At 47.8% G+C, this 22,680-nt stretch overlaps 1 protein-coding gene across 1 annotated transcript in view; it reads left to right on the top strand.

Annotated features, from left to right (window-relative positions):
- NFAT5 (nuclear factor of activated T cells 5) overlaps positions 1–22,680 on the top strand; it is a 796,538-nt gene that overhangs the window by 400,193 nt on the left and 373,665 nt on the right. The window contains 1 exon segment of the mRNA XM_085638738.1: positions 17,487–17,539. Within this exon segment, the coding sequence (XP_085494864.1) occupies positions 17,487–17,539 (53 nt within the window).

The raw sequence follows: 22,680 nt of genomic DNA, 5'->3' as shown, positions 1-22,680 counted from the left end.
GTAGGAAGTAACCACTGAGGAGAAGCAACCCCAATGCTTTAAGCACTAGTAGCGGAGCTACCTGGCAAGGGTGCACTTTCAAGGTGACAAAGCACGGATTTGGGCACACTAGGTGTGCGCTAGGCTGTAAGCCCGCAGGGGCGACTCACCCCAATGCCTGTGAAGGGTATGAAGCGTCTGGGCCCACCCCGGGATCTCCTTGCGAGCGCCAAACATGCGCTGAAGCAGCGTTAAAGCTGCAAACAAAACTCTCTGTGCCGCCGTACCGACCCGCCATGCGGGCGTAAGGGGAGATCCCAAAAGATTACTACGGATCTGCATTTTGGAGGCGTAAAGGCTTCCAGTGCTATGGGGGCCGTGCGGCGCGGGCAAACGGTCAGCACTCTCTGATCACCGCGCGGCCGAGATCAGAGAGACGCGGACACGCGCCCCCTGTCAAGTACTGCGCTGCAACGCACCTGACTGAGGGGCCGCGAGTGGAGCGAGGAAACTCCCTCGGCCCCGAACCTGCTGAGAAGGGAGAAATACGGCACAGCGCTCGCGCACACAAACGCATGAAAAACAGCAATAAAAATTGTACGAGAACCCACACAGGCAATAAAACGAGAAAACCCACCAGAGCGCCAAGCGCTCACAAGCAAACTCTAAATTAGGTCAAACAATGGCACACATCGGCAAAACCCATCAAAATACACATTTAGCTACCGAATGCCACCCGCCCTTAAGCGAGAGGAAAAAACTGTACTTTTCTTAGGCTGAGCAGGAAAGAAAGAGGAGGCGTGTTGGTGACAGCATGCCCTCAGGGACCAAGGACATCCCTGATTGGAGGATAGAGACTACTATTGGGACTACAAAAATGATGGATATTGTAGTTTTTGTTGTTAATGATGAAGGGCTGAGTAATGGAAATAAAGTACAGCATAATTCTCGCCTCCGGTCCTGACATAGAATTAATGAGTAGTTAAAGTCTACATAAAAATGTTTGCACCATGTATTTGTAACTTGAAAGATGCATATTACAGATAGAAGTTAAATAATGGCACAGTCGTGGATAAAGCTTGTGGAACATTCCAAAAGGGCCACTTGCATATGGAAAGGCCTGTTTAGCACTGACCCAGGTGATCTTCCATTTGCAAGGCACTAAATAAGAATTGAATGGTCAATTCTATTAAAAATAAATTTGAATTGATAATTGCAAAGCAAAAACGTTGCTTTCCTAGCTCATAGCAGCCTTAAAATCAGCTGGAGAAGATCTCTTTTATATTTCTCAGAAGGATGATACACATGTGTTGTAGTAGCCCTCTAAGAATTTTGTTGGATTGTAGAGAAGAAAAAAGAGGGGCAAATCGATAATTCAATTTCACTCTTGAATGTAAAAAAAGTCACACTAACACGTGAAACCTTATTATATTGTCATACATATATGTATATAGTACTTCATTTGAGCCGGTAGGGGCCACCAACGCATATTGTTAGATCGTGTATTTTTCCACAGCTGCATCATAGCGCTTTTTTATTTTTTGTTAAACTTTCAGGCATGCTGCTGTACAACATGTCTTAAGGACGTTGAAAAATAAGCAAGACCTGCTGGCTTTGCCAGTGCTTATTTTTAAAATTAAAACAACTTTACCTGCCTATATAAGGACATATTGGACAATTTTCACTTGGTTTTCTTTTTTTGTTTTAAAGGGAGCCTACTACGAGTTTGAAAAACCATTAAAGAAAAACTACTCTTTCACATAACAATTCTACAGGAAAGGAAGGTAAAAAGAGGGCAATGTTGCTAAATAGACTACAGCTTAAAGAGGCCAGGAAACTGACATTGCTGCTTTAAGGAAGCACCCCTTACCAATACCCCCATCATTCCCTGTCGGTGACAGTTCCTCTGTTTCTTTTTTTCTCGTTGCTGCATAAGCTTTCTGGAGAACTGAACTCTGCGCTTTTTAGCTTTATTTAAAGAAAGAAAGAACTTTCTAAACATTTGCTAAACTTCGCTCACCATCTTTGGACATCAGGAGTAGTTTTATCTTTTCTCCCAGAAAATATTTATACGTCAGAGTGCTCTCTCTTTGTGAATGCACTGCTTCTTTTTCGAAAGAAGATGTAGACTAATTCTCATGTCTTCTCAGTAGTCTTTCTCTCTGATTCGCCTCTTCCAGAGAAGTTTCCCCACAGTCAAGAAGGACCTGAGAAGTCAGGGAGGTGACTCTGTCCTCTAGGGCCTAGAGGACAGAGTCACCTCCCTGACTTCTCAGAGACAGACATGCGGCATGAGTTTGTCATGGAGTTCTGAGGGGCATGGAGTGCTGAGTGCCTATACCAGAGCTTGCTTCTCTTTTGCACAGGTCTCCAGAGAGTAGTCCAGGCATGTAACATTTCATTGTTACTAGTCAAGGACAGGAACAGATGCCACCTCTTTGTTATTGAGAGCTGTACTGATGGTGAAAACACCAAGACTATCGACATTGAAGTAGAGATTCACTTCGAAACATTCAACACTTCCTACAATGTCGAGCAGGCTGTACCTGTATGTAGCATGGGTTAAAAAGCTTAAATGGAGAAAGATTCCTGTGATTATGTATTCTGAGTGTGCATACTCTTCTTTTTGTGGTGTGTCACCAGTGAATATACCATCTTCTCCTAGATCATCGTTCAGACACCGTCACCATAAGCCTGCATACCTTTTGTTTCAGTGACACCTGCAATTTTTTCAACAGCAACCAGAATAGCTCTGTGCACATCTCCGGCATCCTCTTCTCCGCTACTACAATAAATGATGCTCTGTCCTTATGAAACTTCACCTTTCCGCACAGATTTCACTCCAGCCTGTCAAGGCATAATGCTGCAGTGGTTTACCCTCCTGTCAAAGATACTGTGCAACTTTTCTAGTACCACACTTCGTTGTGCTCACTGATGAGAAGACACAGCAAATACATACATACTGAGATGGCTACCATGAAGGCTGTAGGTCTGGAAAAGGAATAGAAGTAAAAGAAACACTGCAGGCTATGATTGGCAGTACTACCCATGGAGGGTCAAACTCTTCAATTGTCTTAACATCAGTCACATTTTAAGAAAATTCTAGACAGGCTGGCACTACGATTCGACTACACAGTCTTTTTCAATGCCAGTTCAGTCCATTCACTACTTTTAATGTTGCTAGATAAGCAGGTGGCAAAAGTATATAGCAGGTGGCAAAAGTATATCCTTCAGAGGAGAGACTAGCTTTCTGAGCTGTCAAAATATTTGAAGACCGGCCCAAATATCAGCTCACCACATCTGTTGTCTATGGAATTCAGCATTTTCCTCATACTTCCTGGTTATATACACATGGGACCTCTCCAGTAGGGTCGTTAGGATCAGTGGTGCCAGGTTTCTGACAGTTAAGATTGCAAGCTAATTCTACCCCCCACACACACTGCAAAACTATCTCTAAAATGATGGTGCAAGGCAGAAAATTTTCTCCAAAGAATTACTTTTCATCAGGACTTTCTGGCTCAATTCTTTGTAACAGCTGCCTTCCTGTTAGGTTGGGGAGCTCATGTGGATTACCTTCTCCGGAGGCAGGCTGTATAGTGGTGTCATCCTCCCCGGAGACTGGTCGCCGTGTGGTATCTTTTTCAACGGCGGCGAAGGGCGGCTCCCCGCCCTTCCTGAGGCAGAGGTGTTCGTCGGAAGAGCGGCAGGTCCCTCATTCTTTGGCTCCTTCTGACTTCCAGGTCTGGCCCTTGCCCGTCCCGCTTGGCCTCGGGGACGCCGCCTTAGTTTGCAGCCGTCGCCCACAGAGGAGCTGCTTTCTCCACCGCGGGGCCCTACGGAGGCGGGTGCGGCCTTCGCTCACACGGTGTCCACAGCTGTGGGCATCCTGCGCATAGGTGACCCGGTGGCTCACTTTCAGGCGGGCCATCTATTGGAGGTCCTCCACCAGGGCTCTGGTGGGAGGGTAATCTTACTTCCCTTTGAAGGTTCGCTCCTTTCTTCCTTGACGGGGGCTTGGAGGCATCCTGCCTCAGGGGACCCGGTGCCTCAGCATCTTCTGCACCGGCAACTCCCGGCGCTGCGTGACCCGGCGTGTCTTTCCCTTCACCCCTCAGCCGCCAGCCCCCTTTTGCGGACTGCTTTCCCCTCCCTGCTGCCACTGTTGACTCCGCCGTCCCAAGAGGCCCGCTGGCTGGACTCTTGGGGGCGCAACATATTCGCCTCGACCAGCGCGGCCCTGCGGGCCCTTAACACCTTGTGTGTGCTGGCTAGGGCCTCCTCCTGTTTGTGGGACTTGGCTGAGTCTCTGGGATCTGCAGCGTCCCATGAGTCTGGTCAGGTGGACTTGCGGCATCATACATTGGATGGCCGGGAGCTTGCGGCGTTTATTCTCTGCTCCGGACGTCTCATAGGTGCTGGGCCGGGCCATGGCTTCCTCAGTCGCTCTCCATCACCATCCTTGGCTTCGGGATGGGGTATTTCCTGAGAATATTCGGGAGCTCTTTGTCGGCCTTCCATTTGATGGCAGCCTGTTGTTCCATGCTCCAGCCGACTCCACCATCCAAAGGCTCTTGGCAGGGCTCCGTCCTCCTCCTCCGCCTTATCCTCCTCCTCCTTCGTCCCCTCCGTGACTTCTGAGTTTGGTTGATTCTGGGCCTTCTTTGGCCGGTTGTTCTGGCTGTGTAGTGTGTTTTTCTGGCCGTTTACGCCCTTCCTTGGGACTTTGGCATTGTTGGCTGCTGGACGGCCCTTATGTTGATTGTGTATGGGTTCTGCAGGAGTTGTTGCGCAGACTTGGCCCTGAGATTGGGCCTTCTGCTTTGCTTGGGCTGCTTGTCAAGCCTTCAGCGGGGGTGTTTTTTTCCCCCGTGGCTTTTTTGTTTTTTTTCCTCTGCTGCGGAAGTTCTTCCAAAGAGGGTTCCCATATCTTGGGACTTCACGTACCCCGTGTGGGGTAGTGGTAGCTGTCGTATAGCTTGCGCTCTGCTAGAGGGTTCTGGTCGCCTTCGGGTCCTGTTCTCCATGGCGTTTAGGTAAGTTTCTTTTGCTTCCTGAGGTCGTGTGCACTGCCACTCGTAGTGGTGTGCCAGGGCATCTCTTCCTCTCCCTGCCCCTGTCCTGAGGTCTGGGATGATCCTGTGTTCTCCCTTGCCAGGCGTCGCCTACTCAGCCTTCCTGGGGCCTCAGGTGGTTCTTGTTTCTGGCGGCTTTGACTGCTGGCGCTGTTCTGGCTGGCAGGCTGCTCTCCATCTGGTGTGGGTTCGCCTTCTTTTCCCTCGTTTCCTTGGGCCCTCTAGGCTGCTGCTTCTTCTTCTTTTTTATTCTTATATCTCTTTTTATTAACAATCATCGGCAAATCATACATTACAGAGGATCGGGCGAGTCAGCACATTTCACACAGTCGGAGGGACATACATACATTACAATATCAAGGAGCGTTGCGGGGAGTCAGGGTCTTCATGATCATTGTTACAGGGTGGTGCACAAATCTCCCCTCTATAGCCATTCCACTGGCCCCAGACTCGCGACCACTTCTTGGGACATCCCCTTGCCAGATACACCGTTTTTTATCTGAACATGCACCAGTCGAGCCAGTCGAGATTTCTTTCCCAGTCCTCTAGGGTGGGCGGGCGTGCTGCTCCCCATAGCTGAGCGATATTACGTTTAGCTAACATGAATCCTAGAGTGGCCCACTGAGTCTGCGAGGTATTCAAATCTGTAGGCTCCCATATGTTTAGTAGGCATCTCCGTGCCTCCGGTCGGAGAGTGATGTGTAACACCTTACTGATTGTGTCGTGTATCTGAAGCCAATATGAGCTAATATGTGCACATTCCCAGATAGTGTGCATATAGGTGCCGATAAGGCCACATTGTCTCCTGCATTCTCCCGTGTCAGCCCACCCCATGCTCACCAATCGGGGCCCCAATAGATATATTCTGTGAAGGATTTTTAATTGAACCAGCCGTAGTCGCGCTGAAATCGCCACTACTTTGGGGGAGGATATCGCCGATTGCCAGTCCTCGTCATCCATTTCTATTCCGTCTTGCACCCATTTTTCTCTCAGTGACTGAAGAGGATCCGCCATGTGGTTAATCAACCTTTTGTATATTAGAGAAATCGTTATCTCGGGGAGGTGACCATCCAGAACACTGTCCTCTAGTGGGGAGACCTCCGGGGTAACTATCCACCTAGGTAACGTGGATTGGAGCGAATGACGAACCTGCATAAAGCCGAAACTCTCCGCGTCTGCCAGCTCGTATTTAGTTTGAAGTTCCCCGAAGGTCTTTATCTCACCCATCCCCCACATATATTTGATAGCAGAAATTCCAATAAGATCCCACCTGTCAAAACCCTTCGTTTTCCCACAGAGGGGTGGCTAAAGTTAACTTGTTTCTCCATCCCAGGGAGTTTGTGGCGTCATGCCAAATTTGAACTGAATGTTTTTTGGGGCCTGATAATTGAAATCTCTTGGGACGAGAATAAAGAGCTCTATTGTAGTTCCCACCCGGTAGGATCCATTTATCCCTGGTGTAGCCCAGATCGTCTATGCGGCCGAACATGCCATGGTTAATAGCTGCAAATTGGGAGGCCCAGTAGTACAACCTGATATCCGGGAGACTAATGCCCCCATCGTACCAGTTTAACGTTAGCTTGTTTAATGCGATTCAAGGTCTTCCGTCCCACAGTAGGTCTCTTTGTAGGCCCTCAATTTCCCTGAATTTGGATGCTTGAACTAATGTATTTTGCAGGGCGTATAGGAATCTGGGCAGGGCCATCATTTTGAAAAGGACGGCCCTACCCAGGAGTGAGATGGGGAGCTTCCTCCAATTGGCAATGTCACTTCTGAGTTTTTGAAGGGGGGGGGGGGGGAGCAGGTTACGAGCATATCGAACTGAAGGGTCAAGGGAAACAAAGATCCCCAAATATTTAAACCCCCTGTTATTAATTTGTATCTGACAACCTCGGGGAGGAACAGGAGGGTTCCCATTAAGAGCAAATAGCAGGGATTTCCCCCAATTTATGGAGAGTCCCGATAACTTCCCAAAGACTGCCAGAATATCGAGAACTACAATTAGGGATTTCTGCGGAGAAGCCAAATAGAGCAAGATGTCATCGGCGTATAAAGATATATACGATCTTCCCACCCGGGGGACCACCTCAGTCCTCGTATCATTGGATCCCAATGAATCCACGCAGCAAGGGGTTCCAAGGCCAGGGAAAAAAGAAGGGGGGACAACGGGCAGCCTTGATGCGTCCCACGACTAAGTAGGAATGAGGCTGACACCTTCCTGTTCACCACCACTTGTGCTAGAGGTGCGGAGTACAGCAGGTGTACCCATTGGATAAATTCCGGACCAAACCCAAACTTAGCCAGAACTGCCCACAGATAGGGCCACTCCACGGTGTCAAACGCCATTGTCGCGTCCAATGATACAATCACCGCTGGTTCTTGAAGGGTGCGGGCTCTATCTATTACCCCATGAACTCTACGCAGGTTAAGGGCGATGTTTCTATGGGGCATAAAGCCAGACTGATCGGGGTGTATTGGGGTTGTGATCACCTTTATCAACCGATTAGCTAAAAGTTTGGCCAACATTTTGGGCTCTGTGTTCAAAAGCGAAATGGGCCTGTATGAGGCACAATCCGTCGCGACCTTTCCCTCTTTGTGGATGGTGACAATGGTGGCCAGCCTTTGTTCCCGGGGTAACACCCCTGCTTCTCTAGACTCCTCAAACATTGACTTTAAGTGGGGAGAAAGTTTATCTGGCCGGAGTTTATAAAGTTCAATGGGGAGCCTGTTTGGGCCTAGTGCTTTTCCAGAGTTTAAGGAGCGAATTGCCTGGGCGATCTCATCCTTTGTGAGGGGACTATCCATATATTTTCGGTTGTCAGGGGAGAGACAAAGGAGATTGATATCACGAAGCAGTTCCTGCAAATCTGCCTCCGAGTGAGGGGATATTGTAGTATATACTGTTTGAAAGTGTTCAGCAAATCTGTCCACTATCTCCTGCGGCTCCGTGATTAGGACATCTCCCTCTGTTCTAAGCTCCGGAACAATGCGGCTCACCCATTCCTTTCTGTCTAGCCAGGCAATTAGTTTCCCGGCTTTATCTCCCAAATCGTAAAGCCTGCCCTGTTGCTCTCTGCTAAGGGCCTTGGCCCTATCTGTGACCCGCATATTGTAGTCATGTTGCTTCAAGCTTAGTAGATGAAGCTTGTCCGGCGTCACCCCCGATTCCAGTTCGCCCTCAAGACTATAGATTTCTGTCTCAAGTTCAATAATTTCTTTTTGTTTATCTTTCTTGGAGCCTGATATAAGCGATAAAGCCTGCCCACGGATTACCGTCTTAAACGCTTCCCACAAAGACTGGGCGGAAGTCACTGAACCCACATTATTGGTGAAGTATTCGTCTAAAGTCTTAAGAAGGTCTTTGCAGGTACCAGGTGTTAATTGGGGCCAATCTCCCCGACGATCCCGGGCTCAGAAGGAGTTGGATCCAAAGTGGGGAGTGATCAGAAATGCCTCTGGCTAAATGGCTAAAGTTATGTATGTAGGTGGCTTGTGCGGCGGGTACTAGCCAGTAGTCTAGCCTGGAGAGGCTGTTATGAGCTCCAGAGTGAAAGATGTATTGCATCTGATCTGGGTGGTAGAGCCTCCAGCTATCCACCAGGCCCATGGCTTCTAGGAAATCAGGTAACCAGCGGGTAGCCCGCCCCATTTCCCGGGGAGGAAACCTATCCAACTCCCCAGAGACGACTGCGTTAAAGTTGCCCCCTAGCATCAGAAGTCCCTCAGGCACCGCAAGCAAGACCGTACCCAGGTCAGTAAACATGGTATTCTGAAGACCTGGGGGGACATAGACTGACATAAAAGTGATCAAGCGGCCTTCCCACATCCCAGTGACACCAACATATCTGCCGCGATCATCTGTCCAGGTGGAACTCCCTGCTAGAGGGAAGGTGTTTTTCATCATTATGCCCACACCCCTGGAACCTGATGTAAATCCTGCACGAGCAATTATTTTGTATCCTCCCCTGTGCATTGCTTTGCAGGTATTGTCAACTAAGTGTGTTTCCTGCAGTAGGACCACATCCGGGGAATGCCTCTTAATATGTTGGAGTACTGTACTTCGCTTAATTTTATCCCCTAACCCGTTCACATTCCAACTTAGAACTTTAACCTCCTTATCCCCCATCATTGTAGAAATACTCAATATATTGGAGCACGACACTCCGTTTGCCATTATCCCCTGACCCACTAACGCTCCAGTTCCGGATCCCTACACCCCTATCCCCCATCATCTTCAGCATGACCATGGACCCGCTAACAATCCCCTGCGGTAACCTTTGCATTAGGACTTTCACCGAAACACTCATGTACTGTGCCGATCAGAAACAAAAAACACCAAACCATCCAACTCGAAACCCCATCCCAACATCCCCCCCCCCCCTCCCCCTCCCTGCTGCCCTGCACTCTGGGCTCTAAACTGCCCATTAGAAACTTGCAGAGTGCCTGTCGCCCTAACGAAATTCAAAGGAAGAAAAAACGGGGAAAATAGCAGGCTCCGTACCCCTGCCCCACACAGGCACTTCGTTATACCATAAATTGCCATAATGACTTGAAAACAGTAGAAATTTATTAGTCCCTTTGAGTGAAGCGCAGTTGCCATTCCCCTCCCCCCAACCCACCCCGCTGTTTCATTGTGTTCTATAGAAAGTTGCCTGCATGGAGATTCCTTCATCAGGGCGGCTGAGTGCCTGCCGTGTCCCCGGCTCCACGATCTGCTGGGCTCCTTGCACCCCTATACTCAATCCACTCCGCCACTGCCTCCGGCTGGTCAAAAAAAACACACTTTTCCGTTGGCCTCAACCCGGAGGAATAGCATAGAGTATTTTAGGCCTTTATCTCTCAGGTCCCGCTTCACCGATAGGAATCTCCTCTGCACTCTTTGAGTAAAGTCCGGGAAGAAGGAGATGTCCTCATTTTCATACCGGAGGGGTGCGCCAGCTCTGGAGTTTTGGGGAATAAAGTCTCTGTCTCGGAAGTTTAAGACCCGAGCCAACATGGGCCGCGGGAGAGCACCCGGCTTGTGTCGGCCGCCCGGGACCCTGTGGGCTCGCTCGATCACAAAGAATTTACTGAGGCCGTTGGGTTCCAAATGGTTGAGAATGAGTTCCTCAACAAAGAGGTCTGGGGTGTGCCCTTCCGATTTCTCGGGAACTCCAACAATGTGGAGGTTGTTTCGACGTAGGCGGCCTTCATAGTCATCCAGCTTAACGTCTGTAGAAGTACGAGAGTCCTGGAGGTCGCGGACCCCCTTTTGTAGCTGCGCGACGTCTCCCACCAGGCTGGTAGCTGTTATTTCCACCTATTTGACTTTTTCATTTAGTTTCCCCATATACGCCCTGATAAGGTTAATGTCAATGGCCATAGTGTCCATTTTGTGCTCGAAGGAGGTCTTAACACCAGAGATGGCTTCCATTACATGTTTGAGGGAAAGTTCCTGTTCCTCGTCCCCTGGGCTACCACTTGTGATTTCGTCTGACAATTGGCCCGCTGTGTCTCTTTAGAGACCATGTATCGGTCCAGCTTGTTAGATTGAATAGGTTTTGGCCCCCGGGACCCAGATCCCTTCACGCGCTCCATTGTAGCGTTCAAGGCGAGTGTTAGGCAGGCTTGAGTTGTGGGACGGGGGAGGCGGGCACCACAACAACACACCGGCTCCAACCCAACCCCGACGCGTGACTCACCGCTGGTCCGGAACTCAGGTCCGAGTCTTGCAGATGTAGGGGTCCCTGCGGCCGCTTCCGATTTTCACCCCCCCCTAGGGCTGCGGTCGAAAGGACAGGCTGGAAGGCTATTATCAAGGTTAGCGAGGCGCGCTATGGCTCAGGATTTGCGTAAGCCGGCCACCCCGGCCTCAGGACCTCCAACCGGCAAGACTTCGCAGGGGGCACCAGGCGTTCAGGGTAAGGGGTCTCCTAGATCACCAGGGAAACCGCTTTGCACAGATGGTGTAACCACCCGCAGCTGGCAAGTGGTAACGGGGTTCAAGCTGCTGAGGAGCACCAATGGAAGGAGAGACACATGCTCAGGGTAGTAGGATCCCTAGAGCTTTGTTGTGCCCGCTCTGTGCACGAAATCCAGCTTCCCACAGCTGTCGAGTGATGTCAGGATTCCAGCTGATGGGAGAACTCACTGTGGTATCTCATGTTATGAGGCATTAAGGGGTTGACATTCTCATGGCTGTTTTGTAAGGTGTCTCAAGACACCTTACAAAACAGCTGACATGCCAAGGAGAACCCGCTTGATGTAATTCAATCCACCTAGACCATGATATCCTTGATCCAAGTATAGCAGATAATCCTTGAAATCATGCCCGCTTCATGGCGACAATTCAATGCTTGATGACGACAATCCAATTAAATTTGTGGCTTTCTCTTCCTTTTTTTTTTATTTTTTTACAAAGATGAGGAAAAGAGTCTTTTCAATAACTCTTGTGTTGAGATCTTCTCCTCGCGATTCCATTGCCGACTATGCCAGTGAAGTATCTTGCACAATAAACTTGACAGATAGGTTGATGATAGATAGGAAGTTTATTTCAATAGAGAAGATCCCATCCAACAGCCAGCAGTCAATCCAATAACTGTAGATTTTCAGAACATTGTAATGTACAACAGTCCATGACATCAGCAAGTTCTACCATGAGAATTTCAACCCCTTAATGCCTCATAACATGAGATACCACACCTCACCCCCAAGGACGCGCCTCCGCTCTCCCTTGTTTCGCGGCCGGCGCGCTTACCGCAGTGCAGTGTGTGCTATTATGCACGCCAGACCAACACACCTCAGGTCGGGGGTGCTGCTGTCCCGGGGTCAATGGGCAATTTTCGGCAGACTAGAAATGGCAGCCATCACTTTAATGCGGCGATCAGCAGGGCAAATTTCAGCAGTGAAGACGCGCCGCTGCCATTTTAGTGCAGCGCGGCCGGCGCGTTGAACTGCCTCCGATGTTTGTTGCAGAGGGGGTGGGGGCTCTCAGGTACGCCAGCGGGACACCCAAGCCACCACCGCCGCAGGATGCAGAAGCTCACCGGGCGCTCCGGCCACAAGGATGACCGCAGCTGCTGCCCGATCCGCAGCGCCACCTCGAGGTAGCCGAGGCGCCTCCGTGGCAGGTCAGTCCACAGTGGGTCCCGGTTTTAGGCTCGGCCGCAGCTCTCCGAGGTGTCAGATCTCAGGCGACAGACACGATCGCGGAGCCGGGGCAAGCGGGCTGGGCTCCGCTAGTGCTCCGATGTCGAGACCTGGCAATCTGTGTACCGGATAATCCCTCAGGATAGACAGAAGGGTGACGGAGCTCACTCACTACGCGGCCATCTTCTCTCCGTGCTTGGCCACGCCTCCCTCTTCTTCTTCTTCCGCTTTTCCTGTCATGGCGTTGGGCGGAAGCTATATTGCCTTGTGGGGGAGTGGGGTGCTTCGGCCTCTCCGTCCTTGCCCTTGGTTTTTCTTCTGAGTGTACGAGCCTCTTCAGCCTTCTTTACCTCCTACGTCCCCTTGGGGTCGGTGGGGTTCTGCTTGTGGGGGTTCCCGCTAGGGTATCTATTCTAAGTGAAGCAATCTGCGGCTAGTAGTCTCTATTAGATGTACGAGTTACTTACCTTCGGTAACGATGTATCTGGTGGAGACGATTCTAGCCGCAGATTCCTTCATGGCCCGCCCTTCCTCCCCTATTCTGCGAGGACCCTTCGGTTGGTCTTCGGTACTCGCCTCCCGGTGGGGGGCTGTCTCTCCTGTGAGTGCCTCCCTTGTGCTGCTCTGGCTATTCCGGGTTTGAGGGGGATTGCTTCCTATTCCCGTCCTCCCTCCCCTCCCCTCCCTTTCTTCCATTGCTTCCTCTGCTTAATGGTACTCTGGCCAGGTTTTGCCTTGTCCTTTGTGGGTGGTTGCCCCCCAGGGTGGGTGTGACTTGGAAGTTTGTTGACCCTGTCTGTCTTGGGACTGGTCCCTTTCCTTGCTCAGGATGAGGGGGGGAGGGGTGGAGTGTACGATGTGGGCCATGCGTTTACACATGTTCTTTGCCCCCGGAGCACAGGGATGGGTGGCTGTCGATGTGCTAGCAGGGTGACTGCACAGGTTTCTGCTTGTTCTTCCTCTTTCTCCTTTCCCTGCTTTGGGTCCTGCGGTGTTGGCAGACACTACTCTGGTGGTGGTGTTAGACGCAGTTTCTTTCCAATTTTTCTGCTCTTCGCACACTAGTCCCATGCTTCCACAGTTTTTTATCTGGTGTTCCGCGTTGAGGTGCGGAAAAGTTCACTGAAGAAAACTGACGTAGGCGCGCCGGGGCGGGTCTTATGTGACCTCGCTGACGTCTCCTGTGAGTGCCTTCCTTGTTCTTGACGGGTGGCTCCGTCTGGGGGCGGTTCATTCCTCCTTTGGTTCTTTGGAGGTAGGGGTTCCTGTGCTCTCTGCTGCTCTGGCTACTCCAGGTTTGGGGTGGGGTGGGGGGGTGGATTGCTTTCTATCCCTTTCCTCCCTCCCCTCCCTTCCTTCCATTGCTATCCTCTGGTAAGGGTCATCTGGCCATGTCTTGCCTTTGTCCCTTGTGGGTGGTGTCCCTCTAGGTTGGGGTGGCTTGGAAGTTTGTTGTCCCTGTCTGTTTTGGGACTGGTCCCATTCCTTGCTCAGGATGGGGGGGGGGGTGGGTTTACTGCGTGTGCCATGACTTTTACGCATGTTCTTTGCCTCAGGGGCACAGGGATGGGGGTTGTCTATGTGCTGGCAGGGGGACTGCACAGGTTTCTGCTTGTTCTTCTTTTCTTTCCAATTTTTCTGCTCTTCGCTCACTGTTCCCATGCTTCCACAGTTTTTTATCTGGTGGTTCTGCGTTGTGGTGTGGAAAAGTTCTCCGAAGAAATCTGACGTAGGCGTGCCGGGTCTTATGTGAGCTCGCTGACGTCACGTACGCGGACGACGCCTGGGCGGAGTCGCGTGATGTGGCCCCCGGCGTGCAGCGATGCTGTGGCAAAAACGTTTCCGGATCCAGTCTCCCGCCTGGGGATAATTCTACATGAAGGAATCTGCGGCTAGAATTGTCTCTACCAGATGCATCGTTACCGAAGGTAAGTAACTCGTACTTCTAAGCGCATGATTGAAATGTGTTGAATTGGTGAAAGGAAGGATGGGGTGAGGCATTTTAGTAAAGATGGGAATAAGAGCATGACAATCATTGGATGTTTGGATGTGTTTGTGTGTGTGTGTGTGTATATGAGCTGAGAGTTGTGTCTCGGAGTGTGAGGCATTTTCTTGGGGTCCTAGAACAGTCAGAGGGTACTGACTAGAATTATAAAAGTAATGTTTATACTAGTGTCCTGGGACATAGTATTGTTTTATGCAAACTAGGTTACCAAGTACTTCCTTTTAGCACTTTACTGTCTTTGAATAGCATGGCCGAACAGTCAGGACATATTTTACGATGGGGTGTAGGTTAAGACACTCAATATTCACAGGTAGATTACGCAGAATGGAACGCCCAATCAGATCTTCACTTTAATAACAAAACTGTATGTTATTTAGTGGGCAAATAGTTTAATTACAAGTGCTTTGAAGCATTGTAATCAAAAGTGCCTTGCACCTAATTGGCAAGGAAACCAACCTCAGACGGTTTTCTTCTCAGCGTTGGGCATCAGATTTTAGTTTAGCATTGAACCCTGTAGCCAATGCTATCCTATGGGGAAGGTTCAGCTGCACATAGGTCTTGTTGGAGCTAATCAGTTCCTGAATGCTACTGAGTGTTTTTCAGCATTCACTTTAAAGCCAAACCTAACATTTATGTTTTGGTATGCAGTAGCTGACTTTCAGAGCGTGGAATGTGCTCAGGAATGCATCTGCCACGAAGCCCAGAACGATAGCCTAGATTTCCTGAGGACCCACCACCCACAGACATAAAGTGCCCACTCCTTCAATAAGTAAATCTACTTCTTGGGGGTCTCTCCAGTTGTGTCCAAAGGGTGGATGACTTGGTGTCCAGCCTCCAGTTACGGGGAGAGACTGACTTAATTGCTGGCTTTCAAAAGGCCAGTACTTGTTGGTATACTACTGCGCAGTGACTTGCCAGAGTGCCTATAGAGGCCCAAGCAGGATAGTTGGTCTGTATCTCTCCTGACTGCAGTAGAAATTTTCCAGTGCACCGATTAAGTATACCAGGGTTTCCATTGGTCACTTGGCTACTGACCAGGAAAAAAGACTCTTGAATACCGCTTCATTTGTTGTTCTCTGGAACCATAAGGGCTAAGAAAATTATTTCAGTGGTTCCCATATGAAAGCAACCTTTCTAAGCTGATAGCAAGAGATTAAGCAGGGGTAAAAGCACAGCCTGCTGAACTTTCTAAGGTCTGCCAATGAGGTAGGGTATGGGCACTCCAGAGCACCAGGTTGGACTGGAATACAGCAGGCTGACCCTTCTTGACTGAAGAAGGTTCTGAATTTCCTGGAAACAGGTTTAGTCTTACTCTCTGCCTCTCCTTGGGAATTGGTGGTGGCCTTTTTTCACTTAGCCCATTGAGATTGCCCCACGCTTGTTTTTCCAGCAACCAAGCTGTGGCTGCCTTCTGAGAGGCAGGTCACTAAAAGTGAGCTCTACATATTTAAATATCTGTTGGTTGAAGGGTTGAGAGGGGTTTGTATGATAGATTAGAAGATCGGAGGGAGGAGATTGGCCTTTCTCTTGAAGTGAGATCTTAGCAAAATAATAAAGACCGATAAAATGCAAGAGTTTTGAGTTGGACATTGAGAATCCCAAAGCATAAAAATACAGTTATCAAACTTTTTGTCGGAGACAGAGGATTGAGTGATTGTGTATGCAGAGGAGAGTAAGGATGATATTTTGTGCCATGCATTGCAGCTCGTCATATACACTTCCTTCTGGCAAGCGCACTTTACAATTTTGTATTGTGAGATACGTTCTTCCTTTATCCCCAGGTCTCATCCAGGTGTTTTTGTTAAGTCTTTCTTGGACCTACATTATTCATGAGGGAAATTTGTAATGCAGCATAAGTCCTACTCTTACCACTAGTTTCTTCTTCTCTCCTATTCTGGTGTTCAGCTGTGTTCATTTGATCAAGGTACTGTAGAAATGGGGCAGAATCTATGGTCCACTGATGGCGGGCCTGGCTAATCACGTGGTCGTCATTATTTGAATTTCCTGAGCCCACTCAGTTGTTGGGGCATGATCATCTGTCGTTCAGGTTGTGCAGCTCTGCTGACACTGATTACGTGGGCTCATGTGCATTTTTGGATGCTCTTTTCAAGACTTGGTTGGAGAGAGTTAAATTCTTACAGGGAAAGTGAAGCTACATTAAAGGGCTGTGTGGTCATCCTTCCAACACTCAAAGAGAGAACTGGTTTTAAGGAGGGGGGTAGGAAGGTGGACATTAGCAGCCTCACTCCCTCACCATCTTGTGCAACACAAACGTGGTCATCTGGACTCCATTATTTGCCGAACAGGAACACACATGAACCTAACAGACATATGCTTCTTTTATCCGTGCCCCAGACATCATGGAGGACAGAACAGACCCTACATGACTTTAGTCAGTAGGCCATCTCTGAAAGGACATAACCAAAGTTTATGCTGTCTGCTCGGTCAGTTTCTTGTAGCCTAGATTTAGACTGTAGTAGCCACTGTCACTTGAGACTTCAAAACCTAGCTGTGATGTTTAACAGTACAACTGGAGTATCATGCATGAACCTCAAGCTTAGTGTGGAAAAATGCAAAGGGCTGTTAGGAAAAACTTATTGGGGCTCGGAGACACTGCTTCACAAAGCATTGCTGAAGGCTTAATCTCAACACTGAGAATAGTGCTGGTTCTTCAAGAAAAGAACCAGTGCCTCCAGCGCTTTTTGGCTACCATATGTTTTTTAAAGTGGTGTTAATAGCTAGAGAGATATTCAAAGGTGACCATGAATCAACTTGAGGGAAAAATTAAAAAGAATCCTTACTTCCACCCTTTCGGGGGACATGGCTGACATCTACCTTTGGACCCCATGTTTCCAGTGCTGGGATTTTATATCAAAGCTTATGGTATTCTGGGAATTGTAGCCGTGGGTTGCTTTGACATCTGATAGCAATGGGTTGTAATACAAAAGTTCAAAAACCCAGGACTTTGAATCTTGATGTCCAGGTGATCCAGGTGCATGAATAAAAAAGATGTCTCTGTGTAGTTCATCTGGAGTAGTAGTGTTGCAGGGAGAAATTCTGATTTATTGCAGCTGCAAAATGAAAGGTTGTGGCTTTAGTCTAAATGGTCTATGATAAACGCGGTTTTATTACTCATAGCATGCTGCCGAATTGACTAAGCTAGATATGGTGTTTACTAATTGGTAGTATTTGTGCCTCCTATAAAACCATCATAATTAGAAATTAATGAGCTGTATGTACCAATTTAGCAACATATTTGAGACTATGTGAAATGCTGACATACCCTTTCCCTCTTGATTCAGATGAAGACTCCTGGAAGGCAGAAGCTGAAATAGACATGGAATTATTTCATCAGGTATTTAATTTTTTTACGTCTAATGTAAACCTACTTACTCTAGTCCTACAGTTGAAAGAGCTGAAGTCACATATACTGGAAGGTAAAAAATGTTCCTGTGGTATGAGGAACTTGCTCAAAGACAAACGATTAATGTTCTGTAAAATATGGTTGAACACTGCATATAAATCAATTGAATGTATGGTAAATGCACTATGAGGGAAGACGAAGGTAAAAACACTTTGACTATCAGGGATTTATGTTTAACCTTCTGGTCTGGACATATGCGGAAAGCAGTACTCAGCACTCCACTGTGTTTTAGTGTGATGTATGTCATTTTTATTTACATTGGGGTTTTTTGACCCGTTTTCCTAATGTGGCTTCAAACGTGCTTTATGTTGGAACACGGATTTTGTGAGATATATTTTTTTCACATGGATGATGTCACTTACATTTGAAGTACTGGGGACTGTGATTGTGTATGCCTAAACACCTGACTTCACACATCCATTCCTTATCACAAATCCCCAGCAAAATGTTTCTATATTTCTAGCTCGCATTTGGATCTGGAAGTAAATGGCTTAATACCTCGTAAATTGTTCTTGAAAATTATCTAATTTCCCTTTGCAACTGCAGGGCTGTTGGGTCTAACTAAACATTTGTTTAGATAAATATTTTGGAAATTGAGTTTTACTGAACTTGCGTCTCCTGCTTTGGAAATTTTTTGTTTTAAAATTTAACCAATTTTTACTGCCACAGCAATAAGGTTTACCCAAATCTGGCGAAGTATGCAAAACATACTTGTTGTTTTATGCCACAATAGGCAATTACACCCCTATCAGAAGCGTCTGCAATTCCTTTATAAAAAAATCTCATATTTTAGCTTTTGTCCCCACCTCCAGGACCGTACTATTTTCTGGCAAACAGTGTGTCCCTATCATAGGTATGGGTTTTATTCCATTCCGTGGGGTTTTACTTGTCGTATGTACTGCTGCCAAGCACGTAAGCCTGCGGCAGTGTCTCGTGGTGCTGGGATCCAGAATTTTCCTTCTGCATTTTCCCGCCCAAGTATTGACCTGAACCTGAAGAATGCACCATCCTATGGAGACCAGCAGTCGACACTGTCCACACAGCGCATTTGGCGAGGCCAGTGGCGATAAGTGGAAAGTGCTGCAATTGCAGCACCTACATATGGTGTGTAATTTATGCTAAATGGTCATCCTGTTGGTTTGGAAGGACAACTCTTCTTGTGTTCCACTTTAAAAGATGTGTCCCTTGATAATCATTGGAAGCTCAAATCTGCCCTCCTTACTCAATATCCAGCTGTTCCATTGCACACAAGTTCAGACTGTTGTAGTAGGGACAGTCACTGTTGGGACAGACTGGTCCCAAAGTTGAAGATTCCGTTGGACAACATAAAATTGGGGATCATTTTCCCCTGAAGAGGTCCCTCCTGCGAAACAGCCCCATTTATCCTTGGAATATTCACCCACTTTTAACCAAGAGCGTACAGCCACTAAGAGTAGAGAGTGAATTGCAATCAGGGTGATGTCTGACAATGAGCTATTTTGTTGTCGGTTCTACCTGAGATTTGAAGAGACCGTATGCCTGTACACCTTGAAATTTCTTCAGCTACAGCACTCTTGTGGTTGAGGACATTTCACTTATCCATGTAATTTATAGCATTATATTTTCAATCAATCGGGGAATTGTAAGCATGCTACTCACCCGTGAGGGTCTCAAGGCGCTGAGGGGGTTCCGCAGATCGGTTTAGCCGAAGAGCCAGGTCTTGAGGGTCTTCCTGCAGGTGTTCAGGGAGGGGGCGCATCTGATGTCTGCCGGTAGCTCGTTCCAGGTCTTGGCTGCAATGTGAGAGAAGGATCTTCCACCTGCTCTGGCTCTGTGGATGTGCGGGGTTTCAGCCAGTGCGAGGTTGGAAGATCGGAGGTTTCTTTTGGGTACGTGCACAATGGGAAGAGATGAGAGATCTGACCCAACATCTCCTGCATCAGTACGAGTTCACAAGCTCATAGCAGAGTGTCAGACAGATGGTATTTGTAAATTGTTAGGAGGGACACCAGTGGGAGACGGTCTGCTAGCAATTGTTCAAAGGAGAGCCTTGGAGGTATGAAGTCAGGGGTATTGTCAAGCCATTTCGCACCTTGGGCGGCCAGAAAGTTGAGTTGGTATTTTCAGAAGTCTACAAGATTAGCACTGCCTAGAAATTTAGGTAAGTTTCTTTGGAGAGAAGCAAGGTTTTTTAGAATTCCAAATGAATTTGTTAAGAAGACAGTCTATGTTGTAGAAATATTCATCCAAGCTGAGGATGGGGACATGTTTAATGAATAGTTAAAAATCTGAGTAATAACCATTTTTATGGATTCACATTTGCCCCACCAAGTCAGGAATTTTGTCGACCATCCTTCTAGGAATTTTTGAACTTTTTGGAGCACTAGCAGGGCCGGACTGGCCGTAGCGGGCACTGGGCAATCCCCCGGTGCGCCGCACGGGTGGGGCCAGTTTTGGGTTGTCTCGCTAAGCCTGAGCTGCCCAGAACCTCTTTGGTGCAGATAATATTCAGTGGACATGCCTAAGATTTATTCTTTTTAAGAGTGTAACGCGAAACCACAGAGTATTCCTTGATTTTAGTCATAATATCGGGGTAACAATGTGTGCATGTTCTGTTATTATTAGGATGTTATCCGCATCTGTAAAACATGGCTTAACAGCCTAATGTTATCATTGGAGAGCCTGCCTTTGAGGAAGCCGGCTTGATACGGGCCGATCAGAAGTAGTAATAGTGCTTCAATATTTTTAACCAGGATTTTAGCATAGAGATTGCAATCTAAATTGATGAGCGATATTGGCTTATAATTTTTGGGAAAGGTATGGTATTTGCCTTCCTTGGGTATTAGAGCTATAATTGGTTCGGCAATAGTCCCCACCCACCCGATGTGTCCATTTTCTGCATAATCATGAAAGAGGTTCAATATGAGTTTTCACAGCTCTTCCATGAATGATTTATAGAATTGGACCATAAGGCCATTAGGCCGAGGGGCCTTCCCAAGTTTGAGGGATTTGATGGCTTATTGTTCTGAATCTGTAATGGTCTGATTTAATATGGACAGGCACTAGGCATCTATCTTGGGTAGATTGAGTTTGTTATGTTAAACTATCCGAGGAGTTAACCAGTATTTTCATCATCCAGTGTCCTGTAGACGTGAAGGAAGACACAAGATATTTTATTAGGATCCAAGTGTAGATATAACTGTGACAGGAGTCATTTATGAGCTGTTTTGTCTGTTTTTTAAGTAGTGGGCTAAAGTTTTATAAGCAGTGTTACCAGCACACAATTTTATTGAATTAAATGTGGCCACCCATTGGCCAGTACTGGTGCTCAGAAGTTTTTTTAATTTGTATTTTTTCCGGTTTAAGGTGTCCAAAAGGAGTATGACCTTCTCGGAGTAATGTCTGAGTTCTAGCCGTTTGATTTAGATTTTCAAACTTTTCATGTTTGTTTATATGGGCATTGATGTCAATTATAATCCCCCTAATAGTGGTCTTGAAGGCATCCCTGTATACCTGGGGGTGGGGGAACAATTGTCAGGGTTTTTTCAAGGAACGCGTTTTTAATAGCATGGCGAATCTTCTCCTGCAAACGGGTTTTATCTTGTAAAATGTCAGAGTTAAGTCTCCAAGACTTGTCATTTGGAGGAGTTGTGGCCCAGTCCAATGAAACCAAAATGACTGAATGGTCTGAGATCAGTCTGGGTTCGTTGGAAGGGTCCGAGATAATTCTCGCCTAGTTATGAGCTACTATTATGTGATCAATTCTATAGAATGATTGATGGGGTGGGGAGAAGTATAATCTCTAGTATATCGGTGCTGAATATGCCATGTGTCTACAATAGAGAAGCTAGAACACATTTTTTGAGTAGTCTATGGGATGATGATGGCCTAAATTAGGCTCTCTAACTGCGGTCTATGGTGAGGTTGAGTGGAAGGTTGAAGTTGCCCCCTATTATCAGTCGAGAGTCATTGGGGAGTCCTGCTGTTAGTGTTAGGCGCATAGATGTTCAAATAGAATTCTATCCCCGACCAGAGGCGAAGATTGCGCTGTTCTTTCTTTGTTTTATTGATACAGCCGCCATTGCGAGAAAAGTAACAGACTTCATTTCCCAGTCACAATTGCAGCCTCCTCTTCCTTCTCTGCTCGAGCAGCCGAGTTAAGTTCCTCTGGCCACTTGTCCTCCTTATTTCTGTCATTTTTGGAGTGTATGGTGATTTGTCTATTTGCTATTTTGTGTGCTTGACTTTACATTGTGTGGCCGCAGGAACGCTTGTCGCTCTTCCGCGGCTACTGTCAGACTGATGCGCTGTAGTGCCTGGAGCCATTGTAGTGTTGGCCTCAGGCCTCTAGTGGGAGCTGCATAATCACTCGTGCTCAGCGTGTCTCGCTACTCTGAGCTGACGCGCACATTCAAGTACTTGATAATGACAGCACACACGGCCAGGTGCTTAGCGTCCTTCAGGCCTGGAGCTTCTACACCCCCCGCCATGCCACCCCACCCTCGAACCCCCAAGGGGTCTGTAATCTCGGCGCCTAGTGCGTTCCCGACATTCTGCTCAAGGACACATGCCCAGGCGAGTACGTCTGCTCTAGTTATTTCAGAAGGCTCTTGATGTCCTACAGGGCCTGGCCCTGTTATTGGCCCTCTGGGCTTGCTTAGTTAGTTGGGAGACCCCTACACTCTAATCCCTCAGGGAATCATCTGGGAAAACCAGCTTAATTACTCTTGCCATTGATCTGCACTGACCCTGAGCTCATCCTGGTTGGGATTCCACCCATTTTTGTCTCACACTAATTAGTCACTGAGCGATATTGAAGAGACCTACCTGGAGGAGGATACTATGGTCTACCTCCCCATTGACGACCATTTTTGTGAAGTCATGGATGCCTCCATAACTAAAGCAGTGGCTCTGGTGGTGGCCCCCCTAGAGAAGAAACTCTTGCAGTTCACAGAGTGCTGCTTTAAACCCCTGCGTGGGAGTGAAGTCCATCTTGGGCTTGTGCCCCTCTTAACTCTTGGAGAGCCTGACCAGCCCCCACTGCTCTCTGAATGCAAGAGGGACTCTGTCTGGAGTTGATTTGAGCGCATTTG

The sequence above is a fragment of the Triturus cristatus genome, chromosome 12, assembly GCF_964204655.1.
Source record: "Triturus cristatus chromosome 12, aTriCri1.1, whole genome shotgun sequence".
NCBI lineage: Eukaryota > Metazoa > Chordata > Amphibia > Caudata > Salamandridae > Triturus > Triturus cristatus.
Note: the sequence above shows the minus strand (reverse complement) of the source record. Positions and strands in the feature narration are given on the sequence as shown.